The sequence below is a fragment of the Prionailurus viverrinus genome, chromosome C1, assembly GCF_022837055.1.
Source record: "Prionailurus viverrinus isolate Anna chromosome C1, UM_Priviv_1.0, whole genome shotgun sequence".
NCBI classification, from domain to species: Eukaryota; Metazoa; Chordata; class Mammalia; order Carnivora; family Felidae; genus Prionailurus; species Prionailurus viverrinus.
In genome coordinates this window covers 21,792,476-21,814,446 of record NC_062568.1, presented here as the reverse complement: position 1 = coordinate 21,814,446, position 21,971 = coordinate 21,792,476, and the positions used below count along the sequence as shown (strand labels likewise).

Below are 21,971 nucleotides of genomic sequence, written 5' to 3'. Positions count from 1 at the left end.
TCCTATGCTGTCAACTTGTGGCAATACACTAAAGTTCATGTCCCCTAGACTTGTAAATTGCGCTCCTTTTCTCTTTTTTCTCTTTCCATATATTTCCCTGACTTACTTTAACTACTTCTGTGGTTTCAACTACTTTTTATACAGTGTAAACCACAAAAAATTGATCTGTCCTACCTAGTTAACTCTTCTGAACCCCACACTCATACTTCTAGCTGCCTCTTCATGATAGCGATTGGAATTTCCAATAGAGACTTAAGGAAAACTCATTAATGCTCCTATACACATACCTAAAATAAGAACATAATTCTCCCTGTCAACTTGTTATTTGAATGAGATCATCATTTACTCAGTTGCTCAAAACAGAAAATTTAGATTTGCTTGATATTTATTGAAGGCTTAGTACAGATTAGGGAATCTCTTAAATTCTTTACAAGTATTAACATTTAATCCTCACAACATCTCTATGGGAAGGGTACTATTATTTGGAAACCTTGGCCAAGAACCTTTCCCAGGGTATTATATCTAGGACAAGCTAGTACTAGAGAGAAAACTGTCTGGCTCATGATCTAAGCTCTTAACTACTGTTCTATTTTTTTCCCCCAATTCCTGCTTGGTTATTCAATCTGACTAATTATACCTTTGCAGTATCATTCAAAATTATCTCCTTATTTCTAGCTCTGCTATCATGGCCTTGGTTCAGCATCCCATGAAGTACTTCTCTAATCTCCAGACTGGGATTCCCATATACACCTCCCATTTATTTTAAATGACCTCTACATTCCAGGGATATCGATCACACTTAAATGGAAGCAAAATTTTTACTGCCCTACTTAAAGTCTTTCTTATCTAAACTTTGTAGCTTGCCATACAAAACCTTTCTCCATCCGATTTCTGCTCATATTTTCTGCCTTGTCCCTTTGTTTATAAGTGAATCTGTGTCATGTCTCCCAGGGTACCCTTTTCTTTATATGTCTATATTCCTTTCAATGCTGTGAGGGCCTTATGAGCAGGAATCCACATAGCATGATACTTGGCATATAAAATAAATTCAATAAATATACACTGAAGAAGCTGTATTTAGAATCTATCTTTCCTTGTTTCAAAATTCCTATTAAAAGATTACTTCAAGATATTAAATGTATACTTTAATTTTGTAACTGAAAATACCAATATATACCATATAATTCTCTCTATATGGAATAAAGGCTCATGTAGTTAATTACATTGGAAATATTTCTAACTATTGAGATCAGGTCCTGGGGTCTAAGTCTCTATTTCATGCATTACACCAATATTTTGTTCAAAGATGTGTGCAACCATATTTGTTTGTTTGCAGGTAGCTGGGCCCACAGCAATGATTTTCTACTCCAACTGCTTCATTTCACCCCACCCCCATTTGTTTTGCTGCTAGATAAAACATCTGACAGTAATCCATCTATTAACTATATAGACATCTGACTATAACAACTGAAGGAAAATGGCAGCTATCTTCGGAATGAACAGGATCACCCAAGTACACTAATGGACTGTAATAAACAGCATTTCCTAATAGCATGATTAAAATGTTCTTTCTCAAGTTACAATTAACTGATACAACTGTCTAGTTTGGGGATATTCCTGCTTTAGCAAAATGAGCAAGGTTAATTTCCTGTGGTTACCATTTTAAAATAATTTCTCACATCAGAAAACTTTCAAGCTTTCCCGGTCTTGCCAAGCTTAATCCCTTCCTTGTTTACACTCCTAATAATTTTCATGTGCTCTTTCTGCTAAAACCCAAGGGTGGACTCCTGACCTCCTTGCTTGAGGTGCGAATGATGCCAGTGTTAGTGACTGTTCTGCGGTTTCCGAAAGCTCCTCCTCCCCAGACCGTGACAGTTCTTTGGATGCTGAGGTTGGGAAGCAGGACAGGGGACACTCCTGGGGTGCAGCTCGGAGGGAAGGAAGCCGAATCCTGGGGCTTGAAGAGGCGCGAGGGGATCAGCGTGCAATGCAGAGCGTGGATCTTTTGGACCATCCCGCTGCCGTTCAACCTGTCCCCTGCTCTGCTCTCCCGCCGGGCTGTCCGGCGCGGGCCGCTGTCCACAGTGGGTGGTACTGAAAGCAAGGAGCGGGCGCGGGGGCGGCGAGGCGGACAGCTCCTCCGAGCGCCCCCCTCCTCGCTCCGCGGCTCCTCCAGCCCTCCCCTCCTCCCGCAGCCATGTTCCACGCGCGGGGAGGGGTGGGGGAAGGAGAGAGGGACGGGGGATCAGGGCGGAGAGAGCCGGCTCTGCCTCGGGGAAGGAGGGGATGAGAGTTGGGGAGAGCAGCGGGAGGAGGAGGAGGAGGAGGCGGCGGCTAGCGAGGAGCCAGCGCTGGGTCCTGCAGTAGGACTCCCAGGAGCCACCATCATGGTGAAGAGGAAGAGCTCCGAAGGCCAGGAGCAGGACAGCGGCCGCGGCATCCCCCTGCCCATCCAGACCTTCCTGTGGCGGCAAACCAGGTGAGGGGCGCAGAGGGCGCGCCGCGGGCCGCCCTGGGCTGGGGGCGCTCCTGGGGCCGCCTGGGTCACCGCCACTGCCACTGCTGCCACTGCTGCTGAGGCCGCGCCACAGCCTGCAGCTCCCTCTCTGGGGCTGGAAAGCAAGCCCTCAGCACCTGCTTAAAAACACGCATTTTAAAAATATTTCCGTGAAGTTTGGCGACAAGCAGATTGGCAGTTGAATAAATATATACATTATTTAGAGGGTGGGAGGGCAGAAAGCCTAGGAAGAGGGGGCGGGGAACTAGGGAAGATAATTATGACTGGTTGTGCTCTTGCGTCCAATTGCCCCTCCATCTCCTGCTGTAATTCCAGGCCGGTGACCTGTTGTTTTTCCAGCTCCTGTTTGGCGAATATCTGCTGTGCCCACTTGTTAACCATTTTTGCTCGGATTCAGCCAATGTAGTCTTCCTGGTTCAAGACCCTGAGAAGGAGGATATTTTATAATTTTATTTTTTCCTGGAAAGACCTGAAACCTATTCCAATAAACAGGAAACAAAATTTCCATTATTATTGTTATTGGTAGTAGTAGTATTATTATCAGTATTATTATTTTGGAAATGTACCAGATAACAAATTAGATTCTGGAAATCATAGCCCACAAACTGTGTTCATTTTTAGTTTTTAATATAATTATATACATGAGTAATACACCACTCCTGACCATTGGCAATTTAGAATCTGGTTAGGTAGAAGTCTTCAGAATAAGAGTGGATACAGAAAATGTGGAGAGCCACATCTCTTTCATATATGTAATTACACATGTAAAAGCAAATGTCGTCAGCTGTTCAACACCTGCTCATTAACAGGCTATAGGGAGGCATGAGATTTGAGTTTCATAGAACCATGTTTTATTCGTTGAAAAAAAATGTCATAAAGATGCTAATCATTTTTACTTATAACAAATATCTCTATTAATTTTTCAGTGCATTTTTGAGGCCTAAACTGGGGAAACAATATGAAGCCTCATGTGTGGTATGTGATATTCACCATTTAATGATTATTTCCATATTCTGTGTGGCAATTTCAACCCAAAGAAAGGCATTAAATTGTACTGACCATATAGATTCACTCACTATATTAATTCACTCAGTAAATATTATTGAGCACCTACTATGTGCTAGGCATAGTTCCATATGACGGGACAGAGCAATAATCAAAACACAGAGTTTGCATTCTGGTGGGAGGAAGTCAAGCCACTGACAAATAAGTAAAATACATAATAAGCCCAGATAGTGATAAGTACTATGAGGAAAAATTAAGTAAGAAAGCAGACTGGAGGCAATGGCAGCTGGGGGAGGAGGTGGATTCCATGTTTAGAGCAGTGGATAGGTAAGGTCACCTGCTAATGTGACTCTTAGACAAAGATGTGAAAAAAAAGGGGGGGGGAGGAATGAGTAAGGAGAGAACAGAGGGGAACAGTACATCTAAAGGACCTTAGCCCAGAGTGGATAGGGGTAGAGGAGGAGAAGAAAAGGTGGAGAGATTACAGACAACCAGGTGGTGAAGGGCCTTGCAGGGCAAGTATAAGAAGTCCAATCCTTAACAAAATAGAGACTGTTCTAGTGGAAGCTAATGAGATGAGTACCTAAGAACTACTCAAAGTAATGTGCAATTCTGAACTTTCATGTCTTGTATGTTTGGTGTAAGTCTGAAAATAGATAATGTAAAATAATTATGAAAGTAATGCTACCAGTATTTATACTCTATAGAGTGCACTTGTCCTGAGATTCTAAGGGAATCCCATATCTCTGAAATTTCCCACTTCACAAATTGAAAACAAAAGCCATGAAATCATGAAGCAAAAATCAAGTGAACTTTTCACGGGTTTCATTAAAATCTGGAGCTCCAATAAAGGTCTTCACATTTCATATATTAAAACCTAAAAGTGGAAACCTACCCATTTGGACATTGCCCTGAATATTTGCCAATGACTACATAGATGACTACATAGTAAGGAGTTCTGAAATGTGTTAGGGATTTTAAAATGATGAAATCCAGGGTGCTGAGTGGCTCTGTTGGTTAAGCATTCGGCTCTTGATTTCGACTCAGGTCACGATCTCACAGTTCATGAGATCAAGCCCCGCATCAGGCTCTGTGCTGATGGTGTGGAGCCTGCTTGGGGTTCTCTCTTTCCCTCTCTCTCTCTGCCCCTCCCTTACTCCCACTCTCTATCTCTCTCAAAAATAAATAAAAAAACATTTTTTTTAAATGATGAAAGCCAACTAGAGAGTTAAAAATACAGGTACACATACTCAAGTAGGAATTTGTTTTGTTGTATCACCTGCCATTCAAAGTTGCCACAAGGATATTTTTAAAATATAAATTTCTAATAAGGACCTTTTAATGAAATTTGTTGTTGTACTTAGCTCAAGGTAGGGTAATTTGACACTTAAAAAACCTCTGGGCCTTCCATACATCACATTTACAATTATACTAGCTTAAAATAATCCTAACTTTTCCCTGTTCTTGGCAAAGATATGTCTGACATTTTTAATATAGTCATGCAATATAAAATAACTAAGTCACGTAAATAAATAAAAGTATAAAAAATGATGTTCAGGGTTGAAAAAATAATAAAAAACTCATATTAGTAACATTTAAGAAGAAAGTAACATTAAGTACCCAGAGTGCTCTGCTATTATAAAATACAACTCCTGCTATTATAAAATACAACTCATCCTCTAAAATGTTTTCAACAAGACTGCGTAAATTCTTTATAATCTTTTGATTCCCAACATACTCACCCTTTACTTAATGAATACTTAGATACCTCAGGGCTGAAGAATTTAAAAGCATTTGGATCTGTCTTTATTTAGTTTTTTTTTTTCTTAAAGACGGTATCTCTTCTTTTACTCCTTATTTTCCTTTTTTGAGTCAAAAAGTAATTAGGTTTCTTTGAAGAGTCTCTCCATTAAGCTGTGTCTTTTTCTCCGGCATCCTAATAATATCAATAATACAGCTTGAATACTTGGAACTTGTATTATGATCACTCTAGAGCACACCTCCACAATTTTCTTGATCACTTGTGGCATGAAGCAGCAATCAGGTTCAGTTCATACAAGTCGAATATTTATTAAATTTATTTTAATATTTGGTAGCTCTACTTTCCTTAACATCTTATAATGATGTCCTCCTCATCCAAACAACAAGCACAACAGAAACTGAGTAGGTCACATTTATTCTGGGATGCTTCACTTTCTGGAAGTATCCCTGGACAAGACAGAAGATTTAATAAATGAGCAAAACTTATGGCATATTTCCCTTCCTTTTCTTCTCTCCCTCCCTTTCTTTGTTTATTCAACAGATATATTAAGTATTTTTACCATGACAGGCATTAGGTAAGGAATGTCTTGTGCCAGGTTGTCGCTAGGGACATGGAATAATTCAGGGGCCCCAAAATCAGATTTCTTGAAAGAACTGTATCTTAGTTAGCGCTTGTTGAAAATTGACATAAATTCTGCCCTGAAAACACTTTCAGAAAAGACATTTTACTTTGTTCTGCAGTTGTCACAGACCCTTTGGATGCCTCAGCAGCATTTTATAAAATACTACTTCCAAGAATTTCATGAGTTAAATATGTTGTTGTGCTTTTTTTTAAGAGGAAGCTTATTTTGGTGGAAAGAAAAATTATTTAATAATTCAAGTCATGTATTTTAAATCAAAAACCTAAAATGGGTAAAAAGAAATTCTCACGGAACCATTATATGTCAACATATACTATGAAATGCTGTGTGAGTGCACCCTCAAATATCTCATCCACCGATTTGCATCTTGTAGTACCTTGGTGTCCATTTTCTCACCAATCAGGATCTCTAATTCCTTATTTTACATGTTTTTTTCTTCTTTTTTGGTATCTACAGTCCTTTGAACGAGTGTTGGTAGAGAATAAACTGCATGGCCTTTCTCCAGCCCTCTCTGAAGCCATCCAGAGCATTTCCAGATGGGAGTTGGTACAAGCTGCTTTGCCTCACGTCCTCCACTGCACTGCAACCCTGCTTTCAAACAGGAACAAGTTAGGTTGGTTCTTCTGCATTGCTTCTTCATGGCCTCTGACCATCTACACTCATGGTAACGACATTTACTGGGCACTTACTATTTTCCCAGGCCCTGTACACACGTGATCTCATTAAATCCTCACAAAAGCCCCCTCCCATTGATACCACCATGATCTCCATCTTACCAACAAAGAAACTGTCACTCTTGTCTTAAAATTTTTAATTATTTTCCAATATATGTGAATATATTTTCCTTTTAAACATTAGAAGATTATAGGGAAGCTAAAGACTATCACCCATCCAAGACGAGTTCCGATCAGATTTGTCTTCTTTACCCTCTCAACTCCCAAAGTGACCCCTTGCACTTTGTAGTACTGAGTGTATGTGCATGCGTGTGCGCAAAATTTCTTCCTCTTTTTTAGATTATTTTACAGATTGCTTTTCTAACATGGTAATATGTCCTAACATCCACCCCATGTTTGCATACATTCTCTACATGCTCTTTTCCATCCAGTTCTTTGCCCTAATTTGGGTTTCTGCTCAAATGTTACCTTTATAGAGGCATTTCTTGATCACACTGTCTAAAGTAGAGTAATCGTTATCTTCAGACCCTTCAGACCCGATGTTCTTAACCTCTATGCTGCCTATTTGGGGAGATTATATATATATAACATATATATATGACTGAGGACATGTGATATTCCTATGACAGTATATTATTCTGTAGGGATTTTAACCAGTTAGGAAGCCCCAAAACAAGAATGAACCCTTCCAGCAGTGGTTGTAAGAGGTACAGAGAAATGCCAGTGTCTCCCAGGAAATCAAGCCACAGAGCAAAGCAAGGATGTTCTTCCCAGACCCAAAGTGGATATCAATTGTTCTGGTGACAGAACACCCTCAAACTCATTCTTGCTTTCAAGTCGGGCACTGGTTTTTCCTTCTGTTGGAAACATTTACCCTCCCCCTCATCCCCTAAATTTTCATATGGCCGTGACCTTCTTATCAATTCACTCACAACTCACATGTCATCACTTCAAAATGAATTTTCCTGGTTACCTTAGTGTCATTAGCACATGACTGTACTTTTTTTTCCCTCTTAGTACTTATCAGTACCTGAAGGTACAGAGTTGGTCTTAACTCGGCTCTGTGGTTGTCCCCGTGCAGGCCACCAGGATAAACTCGGTGTTGCTGAAACAAAGCTCCTTCACACCCTGCACTGGATGCTCCTGGAGGCCCCCCAGGACTGCAACAGTGAGCGGTTTGGGGGCACAGACCATGGCTCCAGCTGGGGTGGCAGCAGCAGTGCTTTCATCCACCAGGTAGAAAACCAGGGTTCCCCCGGGCAGCCTTGCCAAAGCAGCTCCAATGATGAAGAAGAGAACAACCGAAGGAAGATCTTCCAGAACTCCATGGCTACTGTGGAGCTCTTTGTGTTTCTGTTTGCTCCTCTGGTACACAGGATCAAGGTAAGCAGGGGCTAGTATGAGGCTGAGGGTGGATAGATGTGAGGTGGGCTTCAGATGATGCTTCCATATTTCCATATTTGGTTGACCAGGTCTTGATACGATCTCCTAGCAAGCCAGACATGGAGAGCTTTATTTTTATATCAAACCACTGGACATTATTTCAAAAACACAATTCTTTGCATATCATTTATCTACTTAAAAGTCTTCAGTGGTTCTCCTTCTGTCCCAAGAAAATGTCCAAATATTAAACATGGCATATCAAGCCAAGCATGATCCAAACCTTCAGTTTCTTTTTTAATTTGTCGTTTGCTAGTCCCTACTAGTATCGTCATGACCCAGCTCTGGGAGCCATTCCCTGAATATGCCCTTGCTGTTCACTCTGCTCTCTTTCCTTCCTCTGTTCTTCTCATGATTCCTCAAAGCTTAACTTCAGTGTTATCATTTCCATGAAGTTGTTCCTCTGAAACTCCCCATGTACACTTAGTCACTATCTCCTTTGTATTTCTCTACAGCACCTTGTAGCTATCTCTATTATAATGCAGATCTAGAGCAGAAGTTTTAAGTGTTTTATATACTGTGGATTTTTTGACAGTGTGATACAAGGTGAGAATTGCTGTTCAAAATATTTCTTAAAGCATAAAATACAAAACATAAGATTACATGGAAACCAATTGTATTAAAATACAATTATATACAAGTATCCCTTGGATCTGAAAAAGATTATCATTTGAAATTACTATGCCACCACTCTCTAGCTGTGTGATCTTGGTGATATTACTTAACGTCTCAGATCCTCCATTGCACACAGTTGTGGATATCTCTAACACAAGCTGAATATATGTGAAGACACAGTACGTTTCTAACACATGGAAAGAAATCAAGATCTATTTGTTATTTCTGTGGATGAATAAATTCCATCTGAGGGCTATGTTAAGAGTTAGGAAGAAAATAATATACTCAAATGTTCTTTAATAGAATATTAGGATCCTGATGAATGGGTGTTCCAAGTTGTGTGTGTGTGTGTGTGTGTGTGTGTGTGTGTGTGTGTAGGTGATTGTGAGACCACTAACAATCACTATAAGGAGAATGAACTAGTGAGTCTTCACTCATTTTAGTTTTAGTTAAAATTCGCTTTCACTTGACTCTGTCCAATTGCTGCTAGGAATAGAACTGAAATTACCTGTAACTTCCCAAACGGCTTTACGTGCACTGGCCACATTTCCCATGAAACATACTAAAAATTTTAAATGTTGTAAAATCAAATTAAATTGCTGCTTTAAAAACTTTGGCTTTCCATTTTAAAAAGTCTTTTATGATGGGTAAATTTACTAAAAAGCATTTCTGTAATTGAGACCATCCCCTGGCCTATGGGACCTGCAGGTCTAGGCCCCTGCCCACCTTCTCAGCCTCATCTCTCTCCATATCAATTGCCTTTTTCTCGTTCACTAACCTCTGAGCTCACTTGAGGCTCACCCTCAAACTCATTCTTGCTTTCAAGTCGGGCACTGGTTTTTCCTTCTGTTGGAAACATTTACCCTCCCCCTCATCCCCTAAATTTTCCTATGGCCGTGACCTTCTTATCAATTCACTCACAACTCACATGTCATCACTTCAAAACGAATTTTCCTGGTTACCTTAGTGTCATTAGCACATGACTGTACTTTTTTTTTTCCCTCTTAGTACTTATCAGTACCTGAAATTATTTTCTGTGGTTGTTTTTATGTTTCTTGCCCATCACCCTCCTAGAACAGAGTTCTTGAGCAAAGGGACACTGCCCATCCAGGTCACACTGTATTTCCAGTGTCTAAAAATGAGGTACCCAATAAATATTTAACAACTGACTTCACTGAGTAGACCCACTTATTATCAGAAGCTGATCCAGGTGCCAAGAGTAGCAATTATATGTAGGTACATAGTCCTTCAAATGGAGAAGACAGGAAAGAAGGCTTCTTGAAAAACTGATAGCCCATAGCGGTGACTATCTGTGGAGAAGAAGCCCCTGGACTAAAAAATGTGCAAGTGTAGAAGTGACAGGAGTAGCTGTGATGTTATCTGAAGACAAGGCTGAGAGTCCAAGTCCAAGCCTGCACTTGAATCCAGTGCTTGTTGCTTCCTACTGTACGACTTTGAGCAATCGGCTTCTTGAAGCCTCCGTTTTCCCGAGTAAGAATAGTTTTATGGGGCCTCGTGATTAAACCTACGACAATGCTCCACATTACACACGAAAAGGCATTAACACATGGTTAGTTGCTTTTAGTGCTCGGCATTTTCTTGCCATTAGTATTTTGTATTATTAGTAGGAAGGGAGCCAGATCCTCTTTCAGGGAAGACTTCTGGATAGTTTCTGACTCAAAACCCTCAAGTTTTACTTATGGCCTGGAGTATTTATAAGAAAGTAATTGGAGCATTTATAAGGGAATAAGATGAGGCATATAAAACACTGTACAGCGATTAAATCGTAATAAACAATTATTATTAGCTGTCATTACTAGCATATTATTATTTCATCATTTTATTATTGCTATGAAGGAAATATTATTCCAGATGCTATAGGGAATAAAAAATATTAATAAGTCAATAAATTCTTCATAAGGCCTTTTCCTTCTGAGTGAGGTGTTTGCTTTTTAAAACATATTTAGGAAATGTACAGGCCCTGGATCAGGGTTTCCCAGCCTTGGCATTGTTAGCATTTGGTTCCAGGTAATTCTTTCTTGTAAGACATCATCCTGTGCAGTGTAGGATATCAGTAACATTTCTGGCCCCTAGTCACCAGATGCCAGTAGCACCTCCTCCCTCTGAGTTGCAGCAGCCACAAATGACTCCTTACATTGCCAAATGTCCCCAGTGGGTGTGCAGGGGGTGAGAATTGCCCCTGATTGAAAATCACTACGTTAGGTCTTTCATTTCCCTGCTGGTTATCAGACCCTGTCTGTCCCTACTTTCCTAGCCATTGTGCACCCATGTGAACTGCTCCTCACCAGCACCATTAATGTCCCTTTTCCCTATGCTTCCTTTGCATCTGCCCTTCAAAATTCCAACCCCAGGTCATGACTAAAGTCCACTTTTTCTATCCCTGCCCCCAGATACCTGCATGCTCCTCTGGGGGAAAACCACACAACCATCTAGACTGGTGTTTCTACAAATTTGTAGTCCCCAACCCCTGTGTGCTGCCCCACGTGTCAGGCCTTTTCTTGACTTTACTCCCTCAAGTAGCCAGTCAGCACTTATACAGACAGTGTTGTAGGTTAAGGCTTTTATAGGACATGGTGCTGCAGGAAGTGGAGGAGGCTGAAATCCAATTGAGGTCACTTTCTAACTGGATTCACAGTTTTCTGGCTTGTCTCATAAAATCCAACTTCAACACTAAAGCAATCTATGTAGATCTGACCAAGTCACCGACATGCTTAAAATAATTTGTTAATTTCTTATCCTACAGCCAGTGAAACTCCAGCTCTTTAGTCTGGTAACTGGGCCCTTCATGACCTGCCTGTATACTTCTGTCTATGAGCTCCAACTGTTTGGAGTCTCCCCAAGAACATAACATGCTTTTTTTCCAGGCCTATTCTCATCCTGGTCCTACACCCTAGAATGTTCTCATGCCCTTCTCTTCTGCCTAGAAAACTCCTACATATCCTTCACAATTTCATTTAAGATCCATCCCTCTCTTCCTCTATCATTATAATATTCTACACAGATTTTTATTGTTATTTTTAATTTATTATCATTATTGCTTTATGTGTCAATCTCTCCCATTAGATTCTCAATGGTTTGAGGGTGGGGAGTTATCACTGTACTCTGAATAGCTAACATAGTATTGCAATTTTGTAGGTATCTAATCAATATTTATTGAGTGCATTAATTCATTAATTAGCAAATAAATCTAATATAAATGGCTCATCCTTTTGTAAGACAGTGTATAATCAACTCAATGCACATTTTTCTATTATTTTAATTAAGTTTTTATTTAATTCTAGTATGGTTAACATACACTGTTACATAGGTTTCGGGTATACAATACAGTGATTCAACAATTCCATACATCACTCAATACTCATCACAACAAGTGCACTCCTTAATCCCCATCACCTATTTCACCTCTTCCCCCACCCACCTTCCCTCTGGTAACCATCAGTTTGTTCTCTACAGTTAAGAGTCGGTTTCTTGGTTTATCTCTCTCTCTCTTTTTTTTTTCCTTTGCTCATTTGTTTTGTTTCTTAAATTCCACATATGTGTGAAATCATAGGGAATTTGTCTTTCTCTTATTTATTTCACTTAGCGTTATATTCTCTGGCTCCATCCATGTCATAGCACATGGTAAGATTTTAATCTCTTTTATGACTGAATAATATTCCACTGTATATATCACATCTTCTTTATCCCTTCATCTATTGATGGACACTTGGGCTGCTTCCATAACCTGGCTATTGTAAATTTGTAAATAATTCTGCAAAAATATAGAGGTGCATGTATCCCTTTGAATTAGTATTTTGTATTTTTTGGGTAAATACCCAGTAGTACAATTACTGGGTCATAGGGTAGTTCTATTTTTAACTTTTTAAGCAACCTCCATACGTTTTCCACAGCAGCTGCACCGGTTTGCATATTTACCAATAGTGTAAGAAGGTTCCTTTTCATCCACATCCTCTCCAACACTTATTTCTTATGCTTTTTATTTTAACCATTCTGGCAAGTGTGAAGTGACATCTCACTGTAGGTTTGATTTGCATTTCCCTGATGATTAGTGATGTTGAGCATCTTTTCATGTGTCTGTTGACCATCTGGATGTCTTTGGAGAAATGTCTGTTTATGTCTTCTGCCTACTTTTTAATTAGACTGCTTATTTTATGGGTGTTGAGTTTAATAAGTTCTTTATATATTTTGGATACTAACCCTTTATTGGATATGTTATTTGCAAATATCTTCTCCCATTCAGTAGGTGGCCTTTTAGTTTGTTGGTTGTTTCCTTCACTGTGTAGAAGCTTTTTATTTTGATGTAGTCCCAATAGTTTGTTTTTGCTTTTATTTCTCTTGCCTCAGGAGACATATCTAGAAAAATGTTGCTATGCCTGATGTCAGAGAAATTGCTGCTTGTGCTCTCTTCTAGGACTTTTAATGTTTCAGATCCTTAATCCATTTTGGTAATTAATCCATTTTGGGGTTATTTTTGTGTATATGTAAGAAAGTGGTCCAGTTTCATTCCTTTGCATGTAGCTCTCTAGTTTTCCCAGTGCCATTTGTTGAAGAGACTGTCTTATTCTCATTGCATATTCTTTCCTCCTTTGTCAAAGATTAATTGACCTTATAATTGCGAGTTTCTTTCTGGGTTTTCTATACTGTTCCATTGATCTGTGTCTCTATTTTTGTGCCAGTTTGAATGCTATAGCTTTGTAGTATAACTTGAAGCCTGGAATTGCGATGCCTCCAGTTTTGTTTTTTCTTTTTCTTTTTCAATCTTTTCAAGGTTGCTTTGGCTATTCAGTGTCTTCTGGGGTCCCATACAAATTTTAGGACCAATTTTGTTTGTTCCAGTTCTGTGAAAAATGTTATTGATATTTTGCAGAGATTGCATTAAATGTGTAGATTGCTTTGGGTAATATAGACATTTTAACGATATTTATTCTTCCAATCTGTGAGCATGGAATGTCTTTCCATTTTTTGGTATCATCTTCATTTTCTTTCATCAGTGTTTTATAGTTTTCAGGGTACAAGATTTTCACTTCTTTGCTTAAGTTTATTCCTAGATACTTTATTATTTTGGGTGAAATTGTAAATGAGATTATTATCTTAACTTATGTTTCTGTTGCTTCGTTACCAGTATATAGAAATGCAACAGATTTCTGTACATTGATTCTGTGATTTTAATTTATAACTGCCTCAAATATATTACATGAAACCAATAACCTAAAAATTCTGTCAAATATATTATTTTCAGCTAGATTTAATTTTATTAGTGAAAAATGCTGAGTATTTATTACAACTAAGGAATTTAAATGGGATGTCATGATCTGATCATATTCAATTATGCCTCCAATAAATATTTGTTGAGTGCCTACTCTATGATAGGCACTCTTAAGAGTGCTTTATTCAGCAGTGGATAAAACAAAATCCAAGCCCTCAAGGAGGTTTTTATAAAATCTGTATGTGTGAAGTAAACAACTTTAAAATGAAATTTAAGATAAGAATAATTTTTCAATTCGATTTCTCTAAACTACTAGTAAGCATATTTAGAATAGTTTCATGCTATCATGGAGCAGGCTTTCAGTGAAAGTAAGAAATGCATCTGAAATGTGGGGATATTGACTCTGCCAGTGTCTATGTCTTCTGGTTTTTCTAAGGACCTTACTAGACTACATGCCCACAGCTGTTTGAATGATACTGTCATTTCCAGCTATCAACTTTGTGGCCATATGTGCATTCATAGCATTAGATGACCCACTAATGGGGACTCCAGAAGAAAAATTAGAGTCCCAGAATTTACGCATTCAGCCAATTTAAAAGGACTTACAAAGGAACATAGCAACATAAGAGGAGGCCATACATTTTGCAAGTGTTCAAGTCTGAAGAATGATTAGATTTAATTGGTGCTATTTTTGGAATGTAAACTATGCTCCATTAATCAACAAGTATGTATTGATGCTCAAGGAGAAATGTACAGAAGGAAATCTCAATGTGTCTCCATAAATATACAATCTAGTTGGAAATATATCAGATAAAATAATGACAGTAACTATCAGTGAGTGAATCAATTGAGACAACGTTAAAGGCCAGTGTTTCAGTATAAGAGGACTTACCTTCTGATGTAGTGTCCACTAGAGTTTTATTTGTGCCAAGATTACTTATGAGGAACATGGAAAAGGATGGAGTTCCAAAGGTATAAAAACCAGGTCAATTGAGATTTGACTTCCTGCATTTCTGGAGACAAATCAGATAAGCTTTGCTCACGTTTAATCCCCTGGTTGCTGGATCTAACACCACATGTAATACTAGGTTCCCTTAACTTCAGACCCGCCTGTCAAGCTGCTTATTCAGTATCTCTAGTTGAATGTCTAACAGGTATCTCAAATTTAACATGTCTGAAACTAGGCTCCTGATATCCCCCAACCTGCTATTTCTTCATCTTGCCTATCTTTGTCAAAGCCAAAAATCTTTGACACCTCTTTCTCTCACCTTCCACTTCCAGTCAGTTCTGCAGACTATATTTTCAAAATGTATCCAGAATCTACCATTCTCATTTTGCCCTCTACCAACACCCTCCTCTAATCATCTTCTACCCTTCCTAAACAGACTCTCTTTCCACCCTTACCCTTTCTCAAACTATTCTTAATAGCCTCAGTAATCGTATCAAACGTACATCCAGTAATGTCATACCACTACTAAGTTCCCCGTCTTAGTAACTGCTGAAGCTCTTAGTATGACCTATCAGGCCCTGTATTATTTGGAACTCAGTGACTTCTTTGACCTTATTTTCTTTTTCTTCTACTCTTCTGCCATTTACCTGACTCTAGACACAGAGTCTCCTGGCTGTTTCTCAACACACGAGGCATATTTAGGACCTTTGTACTTACTGATTCCTTCTCATGGAATGTTTTTTTCTGAAATTATCTACTTGGCAGTTCCTTCATTCCATTCAGATCCTTTTACTTAAAGCCGCTTTCACGATAAGGGCTTTCCTGGCCATGCTGTCTAAAATATCAACACCTTGCCTGATGCATCCCTTTGCCTGCTTTTCTTCTCTTTTGCACCAGGAGAGCAGGAATTTTTGTATGCATTGTTCACTGTTCTAGCCCAGAACTTAGAATAGTAGCAGGTATGCAGTAGGTGGTCTACAAATATTTGTAGAATGAATGTTGACTGAATTTGGCCAAGTGCTTTACATGCTTTTCCTAATACCTCTATAGGGAGTTCTAGATGCTTTCCCATTGTGGGCACTGCTGTAGTGCCAGGATCCTAGTCTATAGCTTACAGAAGAGGCCTTTCTGTATCAATGTGCGGATTTCATCAACCTTTCTAGCTGAAGTTTCCTTTGACACTGAGCCACGGTGATTCACCATTTTCAGGATCACTTTCCTTTTATTTTATTATTTATTTATTTATTTATTTATTTATTTATTTATTTATTTATTTATTTATTTATTACAATTTCTTCCTACATCTTATCCTTCTAGCTCATTGGTCTTCAACCATGGCTACACATGAAAGTCAGCCGAGAACTGAGTGATTCTAATTTAATTGGTCTGGGCAGGGAAGGAAGTGACACCTGGGCCTCCAAAGCTGCCTAGGTGATTATAATATGCAAGCTAGGGTTGCAAATCACTGCCCTAAGTGAATCTCTAGGTCTTGGTTGTGTTCATTAATCTGTGATAACATTCTCTGATTCCATCTGTACATTTTTTTGAGAGACTGGGTTGTTAATTTATTTTTTTAAAGTTTTTATTTTAATTCCAGTCAGTGGCTGAGTTGTTTAAAATGTAATCTCAGAATGTAATATATTTTAATTTACATAATATGAGATTGCATTTTAAATGATGTAACGATGAAGCAGAAAATGTGCTCCCTGGAAGAGAGCTTAAGTTGTAGATAGACTGAATGAATATGAGTTGTAAGGTCTGTGCAACTCAGCAAGTACTTACTGAGCTCCTATTGTGCACCTAGTTTCTAATACTGTATTAAGCACTGTGATGATGCCGGGTGCTATGGAAGAGGGAGGATATCTGATAGATCCCTGCCCTCAAGGGATTAAAGATTTTTGAGAAACAACATAACAAAACAATATACTAGAAGGGTCTAAATATATGTTCCTGGTTATATGAAATGCAAAAACAAGAGATGGATTGGAGAATTAACAAGTCAAAATAGCCAATATCTGAGAATATTGATTTAAGAGGGAAAGAGAAGGACAATTAAATACTTAAGAGGAATAACAACAATAACCACAAGAGGTCTGCCAAGACTCTTAAAATAAACAGGCCTTGATCACTGCTAACACAAAACAGTAATTGTGTTTCATGCTTTGCCCAAAGCTGCATTTTAATTATTAATTTTGCCAAAAGCACACCACTGTGGTTTCCATAGTAATTGTGATGATAACAGGGCTATTGGTTTACCCTAGAAACACTCATCTGAGTGATGAAAGGTCTAGAAGATCAACCCAACATACCTTGACAATAATCTTGTGAATGATATTAATCATTGCAATGACTGGTCCTTTCATCCAGGTCTTACAAGCCAGTTATTGGACATAGATCTTCTCTTTCCCCAGGAATCGGACCTTACGTTCCGACTGGCCAGCGGGCTTGTTATATGGCAGCCCATGTGGGAGCACAGACAGCCCGAAGTCTCTGGCTTCACAGCACTGGTGAAACCCATCAGGAACATCATTACAGGTTCGTAACTTGGATGCCCAGTGGGATGGTCTTAGCAGACTCCCTCATATGCAGGAGTAAGGGTGATGAAATGATTTGCCCTTAAGGAACCAAGAGGAATAAGGTACCCGAATGGCTCAGTCCGTTAAGCAACTGACTCTAGATTTTGGCTGAGGCAATGATCTCACTGTTCATGAGTTTGAGCCCTGCATCAGGCTCTGGGCTGACAGCATGGAGCCTGCTTAGGATTCCCTCTTTCACTCTCTGTCTGCCCTTCCCCACTTCTCTCCCTCTCTCTCAAAATAAATAAATAAACATAAAACAAAACAAAACAAAAGAGCCCAAATGTCTATCAACTGATGAACGGATAAAGAAGATGTAGTGTGTGTGTGTGTGTGTGTGTGTGTGTGTGTGTGTGTGTGTGTGTGTGTAATGGAATATTATTTGGTGATCAAAAAGAATGAAATCTTGCCATTTGCAGCAATGTAGATGGAACTAGAGTGTATTATACTAAGTGAAATAAGTCAGTCAGAGAAAGTCAAATATCATAGGATTTCACTCATATCTGGAATTTAAGATACAAAACAGATGAACATAAGGGAAGGAAAGCAAAACTAATATAAAAACAGAGAAGGAGATAAACCATAAGAAACTCTTAAATACAGAGAACAAACTGAGGGTTGATGATGGGGTGTTGGGTGGGGGGATGGGGTAAAGGAGTGAAGGGCATTAAGGGGGACACTTGTTGGGATGAGCACTGGGTAGTATATGTAAGTGATGAGTCACTTCATTCTATTCCTGAAATTATTATTACACTATATGTTAACTAACTTGGATTTGAATTCTAAGAAAGGGAAAGAAGAAAGAAAGAGAAAGAAAGAAAGAAAGAAAGAAAGAAAGAAAGAAAGAACAAAAGGAAGGAAGGAAGAAAGGAAGGAAGGAAGGAAGAAAACCAAGAGGAAGAAAATTTCTCTAGAAAGTTATTATGTAAATGCCCTGGGCACAGGGCTCATTTACATATGATGAGAAACTCTAAACCAGGGGCACATGCTACTGAGTTGTGTGGCTTTGGATAAGTCATTTAAACTTCTTATACTTCAGTTTCCTCATGTGTAAAACAAGAGTTAAAATATAATGTTGCTAGAACATTCAGCGTTGTTATGAAGAATAAGTGAATTAATTATATATAAAATTGCTTAGAAGAATGCCAGGCACATAGTAAGTAAATAAGCTATTATTATTATTATATCTTCATAATCATTATAGTAGACAGAGTCATAGATCCTTAACAATCTTACCTTAGTGCTTATTTGCTATCAAAGCATTTCACTACAGGAATTGTCTAATGAAATAATTTTATTGGTGAATTGTAGAAAGAGTAATAAATGATAGCTTGAAAAGTGCCTGGAAAGCTCAGGCTTCACTCCAGATGTATCACTTACTATGTATGTAACCTAACCTCTCTGAGTGTTTCCAGTTCTTTAAAATGGAGATAATAATACCACCTTATATGGCCTCATAGTGTGGAGTAAATAAGAATCCACATAAAGTACCCATTTTATAGTGAGTGCTTTATAAATTCAATCCTTCTATTCCCAACCAAAATTTTGGCATCAATAATAACATTTACAAAGAGATAAATTGTGTGGTAAATATATAGAGGCATGATATATATACGTCATTTGCTTACTTCCAAGGTTTTTCTACAGACAATGGAATATTACACATGTAAAAAAGCTTTGTAAGGGGAAGGAAGCCATAAACACGTTTTTACATACTTTCCCCCCCTATCAAGTAACATACCTTTGCAAGGTACATAGTATGTTAAAGGATTTTCTGAACAAAAGATGGTAACATGCTTATAGTGACAAATCATGTTTGCTTATAGTAATTCACACAAAAGATACAATTTTTCATATAATGAAAGTAGACTAATTCCAGAATTAATATGTGAACAATACATTAACTAGTGAAATAAATCATAAATTCAAGAGTAACAGTCTGTCATAACATTCAAATAGCAAGGACCTAAAGATGTCATAGCCAGAAGTGATCTACTTAGATTCCCTGTATAGAATGAGGTTAATTTCACAAAATTAAAACAATCTGAGAGTGAAGACAGATGTACAATATTAAAAAACTGAAAACAATAGAAATAAGACAAAGGAAAATAAAATATGCTACAGTAAAACAAAACTATTACTGAAAAAGCCATATCATTATGCTGATTAAGGATTTTTTTCGTATTTGTTAAGTCCTATCACTTTCCTTATGAATTAAGAGGTCACTTTACATTTAGGTCACTCTCTCTCTCTCATTAATACATAAACTATCATTTAACAGATGTATTAAAAACTGTTAGGAAATAGTGTCCCTCATGAATCACTGGGGCTGTTCACTCCAACATCCTTTTGCCTTGGGATGGTATTCAAAGTGGGTTCTTTTCCCCTCTGCCTGATGCCCGTGGATGTGAAATGGTGCCCAGCATCTGAGGTGAGATTAGACCCAGCTCAGACACGTGGCCAGAAGAAAAAGCAACGGCACGTGGGTGGATGACACTCCCTAGGTCTCTTGTTTTGTGACCTTGGTAAATCACTTTCTCGGCATCTGTTTTATTCACAATTCCAATACAGCATGGCCATCGTCACTTCCTACTGTTCCCAATCCTCAGGAAAAATGTAACTGATTTGACTTTTGCCGTAAGGGAAGCTTAAGGTGTTCATAAAAGCACAACCTGGAGCCAGACAGCCTAGGCTGGAAACTTCATGTAAAGGCCAGATGATCTTGGGCAAGTTAAACTTCTTGTGCCTTAGTGTCTTTATCTGTAAAATGAATCTAATAATTTACCATATGTTATTATTGGGTTATTGTAAAGGTTAAATGAGTTGAGACAGTAGTTCCCCCCTTATCTGTGGTTTTACTTTCTGCAGTCTCAATTACCCATGGTCCAAAAACAGATGATTCGCTCCTCCTGACAAACCGTCAGAAGGTCAGTAGTAGCCTAACACTATGTCACAATGGCTACATCATTCACCTCACTTCATCTCCTCACGTAGGCATTTCACATCATCATAAGAAGGGTGAATATGGTACAATAAAGTACTTTAAAAGAGAAAGAGACCACATTTACATAACTTTTATGACAGTATATTGTTAGAATTGTTCTATTTTATTGTTAGTGATTGTTGTTAATCTCTTACTCTGTGTAATTTATAAATTAAACTTCATCATAGGTATGCATGTATAGGAAAAAACAGTACATGTAGGGTTCAGTAGTATCTGCAGTTTCAAGCATCCACTTGGAAAAGACCCCCTGCAGATAAGAGAGGAGCGCTGTATATGTAAAGTTCTTTAGTTTTTAAAAAATAAAGAGAGCAGGGAGGGGCAGAGAGAGAGGGAGAGAGAGAATCCCAAGCAGGTTCTGCACCATCAGCACAGAGCCCAGTGCGGGGCTCAACCTCACAAACTATGAGGTTATGATCTGAGCCGAAATCAAGAGTTGGATGCTTAACTGACTGATCCACCCAGTCACCCCTGTAAAGTGACTTAAAAAGAATGTGGCAGATATTTGGTACCATATAGACATTAACCATTATTAAATTTAGTATTGCCAACTTTTTAGCACCAATAGCCTTTTGAGTCAGAGTGAATAGATGAAGAAATCTACATTGTTATGATAACCTAGCAATACTAAGATTTTTTAATTGGTTATTTGATTTCTTTTATAATATATGCTACTAAATATCTTCTTTCAGAATGACAATGATATGTAAAAATTATTTTTTGAGAAATTATTGAATAAAATGAGCGTATTGTAATCTTATAAAATTTGTGATGATATTTCTTCCATCTTTGCAGCTAAGAGAAGCTCTCCTATCAACAGTCAAAGTCAAACCTGTGAATCACCAAATCAAGACGCAAGCCATCAAGAGGTGAGTTTATTGTGATCCTGGGAAGAAATGAGGTGGTCATTCCCTGGATGTGGTGTAGTGTGAAAGATAAGACATGAGTTCTAGAATAATACTACTTGGTTTCAGATCAAGCTCCTACTCCTGAATATAAAACTTTAAAAAGTCTCAACTTTACTATCTGTCAAGTATGGAAAATAATTTTATGCACTTTCCCAGTGTGGGAAGGCTGAAACAAGACAATGCATGACTGGTACTTTATCTTTGTGGCAAGTGTAATCAGCAGTGCTTTATCTCCATGCCTAGTGAATAATCAGTGGTGTTCTATCTCAATGGTTAAAGTGTAATTAGTAGTGCTTTGTCTCAATGGCTAGCATGTGATATTCAATAAATGTTAGTTATCATTATTCATCCCACATAGAGTATCAAAATCTTCTAATATTTTTTAGGCAATTGTAATATAGGTAAGATAATGCTGCAGCAGGTGGGGAGGAGGGAAAAAGTAGAAAGGAGGCATAATGTATAGTCCTATCCCTTAAGTAATATAAAGTTTCATGAAAAATCAAGACGAATCCACATAAAAACAGAATATATGTAATAAAAAAAGAGTATAATTCAGTGAAAATTTTTCAAGCATTCTTTGGTTTGGAAAAGAAAGAAATGAAGGCCAGGGTGGTTTGAAGCCACATAGCTATGACTACTGCCATTAGCTTAGTGTG

At 38.3% G+C, this 21,971-nt stretch overlaps 1 protein-coding gene across 3 annotated transcripts in view; it reads left to right on the top strand.

Annotated features, from left to right (window-relative positions):
* The first annotated feature begins 2,387 nt into the window (after window positions 1-2,387).
* The window catches only part of UNC80 (unc-80 homolog, NALCN channel complex subunit), a 228,118-nt gene continuing 208,534 nt past the window's right edge, over window positions 2,388-21,971 (top strand). For all 3 annotated transcript variants that reach the window (XM_047871278.1, XM_047871276.1, XM_047871277.1), the window contains exons 1-6: window positions 2,388-2,479; window positions 3,445-3,493; window positions 6,382-6,538; window positions 7,681-7,982; window positions 17,242-17,365; window positions 21,203-21,276. In XM_047871278.1, the coding sequence (XP_047727234.1) occupies window positions 2,388-2,479; window positions 3,445-3,493; window positions 6,382-6,538; window positions 7,681-7,982; window positions 17,242-17,365; window positions 21,203-21,276 (798 nt within the window). The remainder of the gene's footprint in view (window positions 2,480-3,444; window positions 3,494-6,381; window positions 6,539-7,680; window positions 7,983-17,241; window positions 17,366-21,202; window positions 21,277-21,971) is intronic.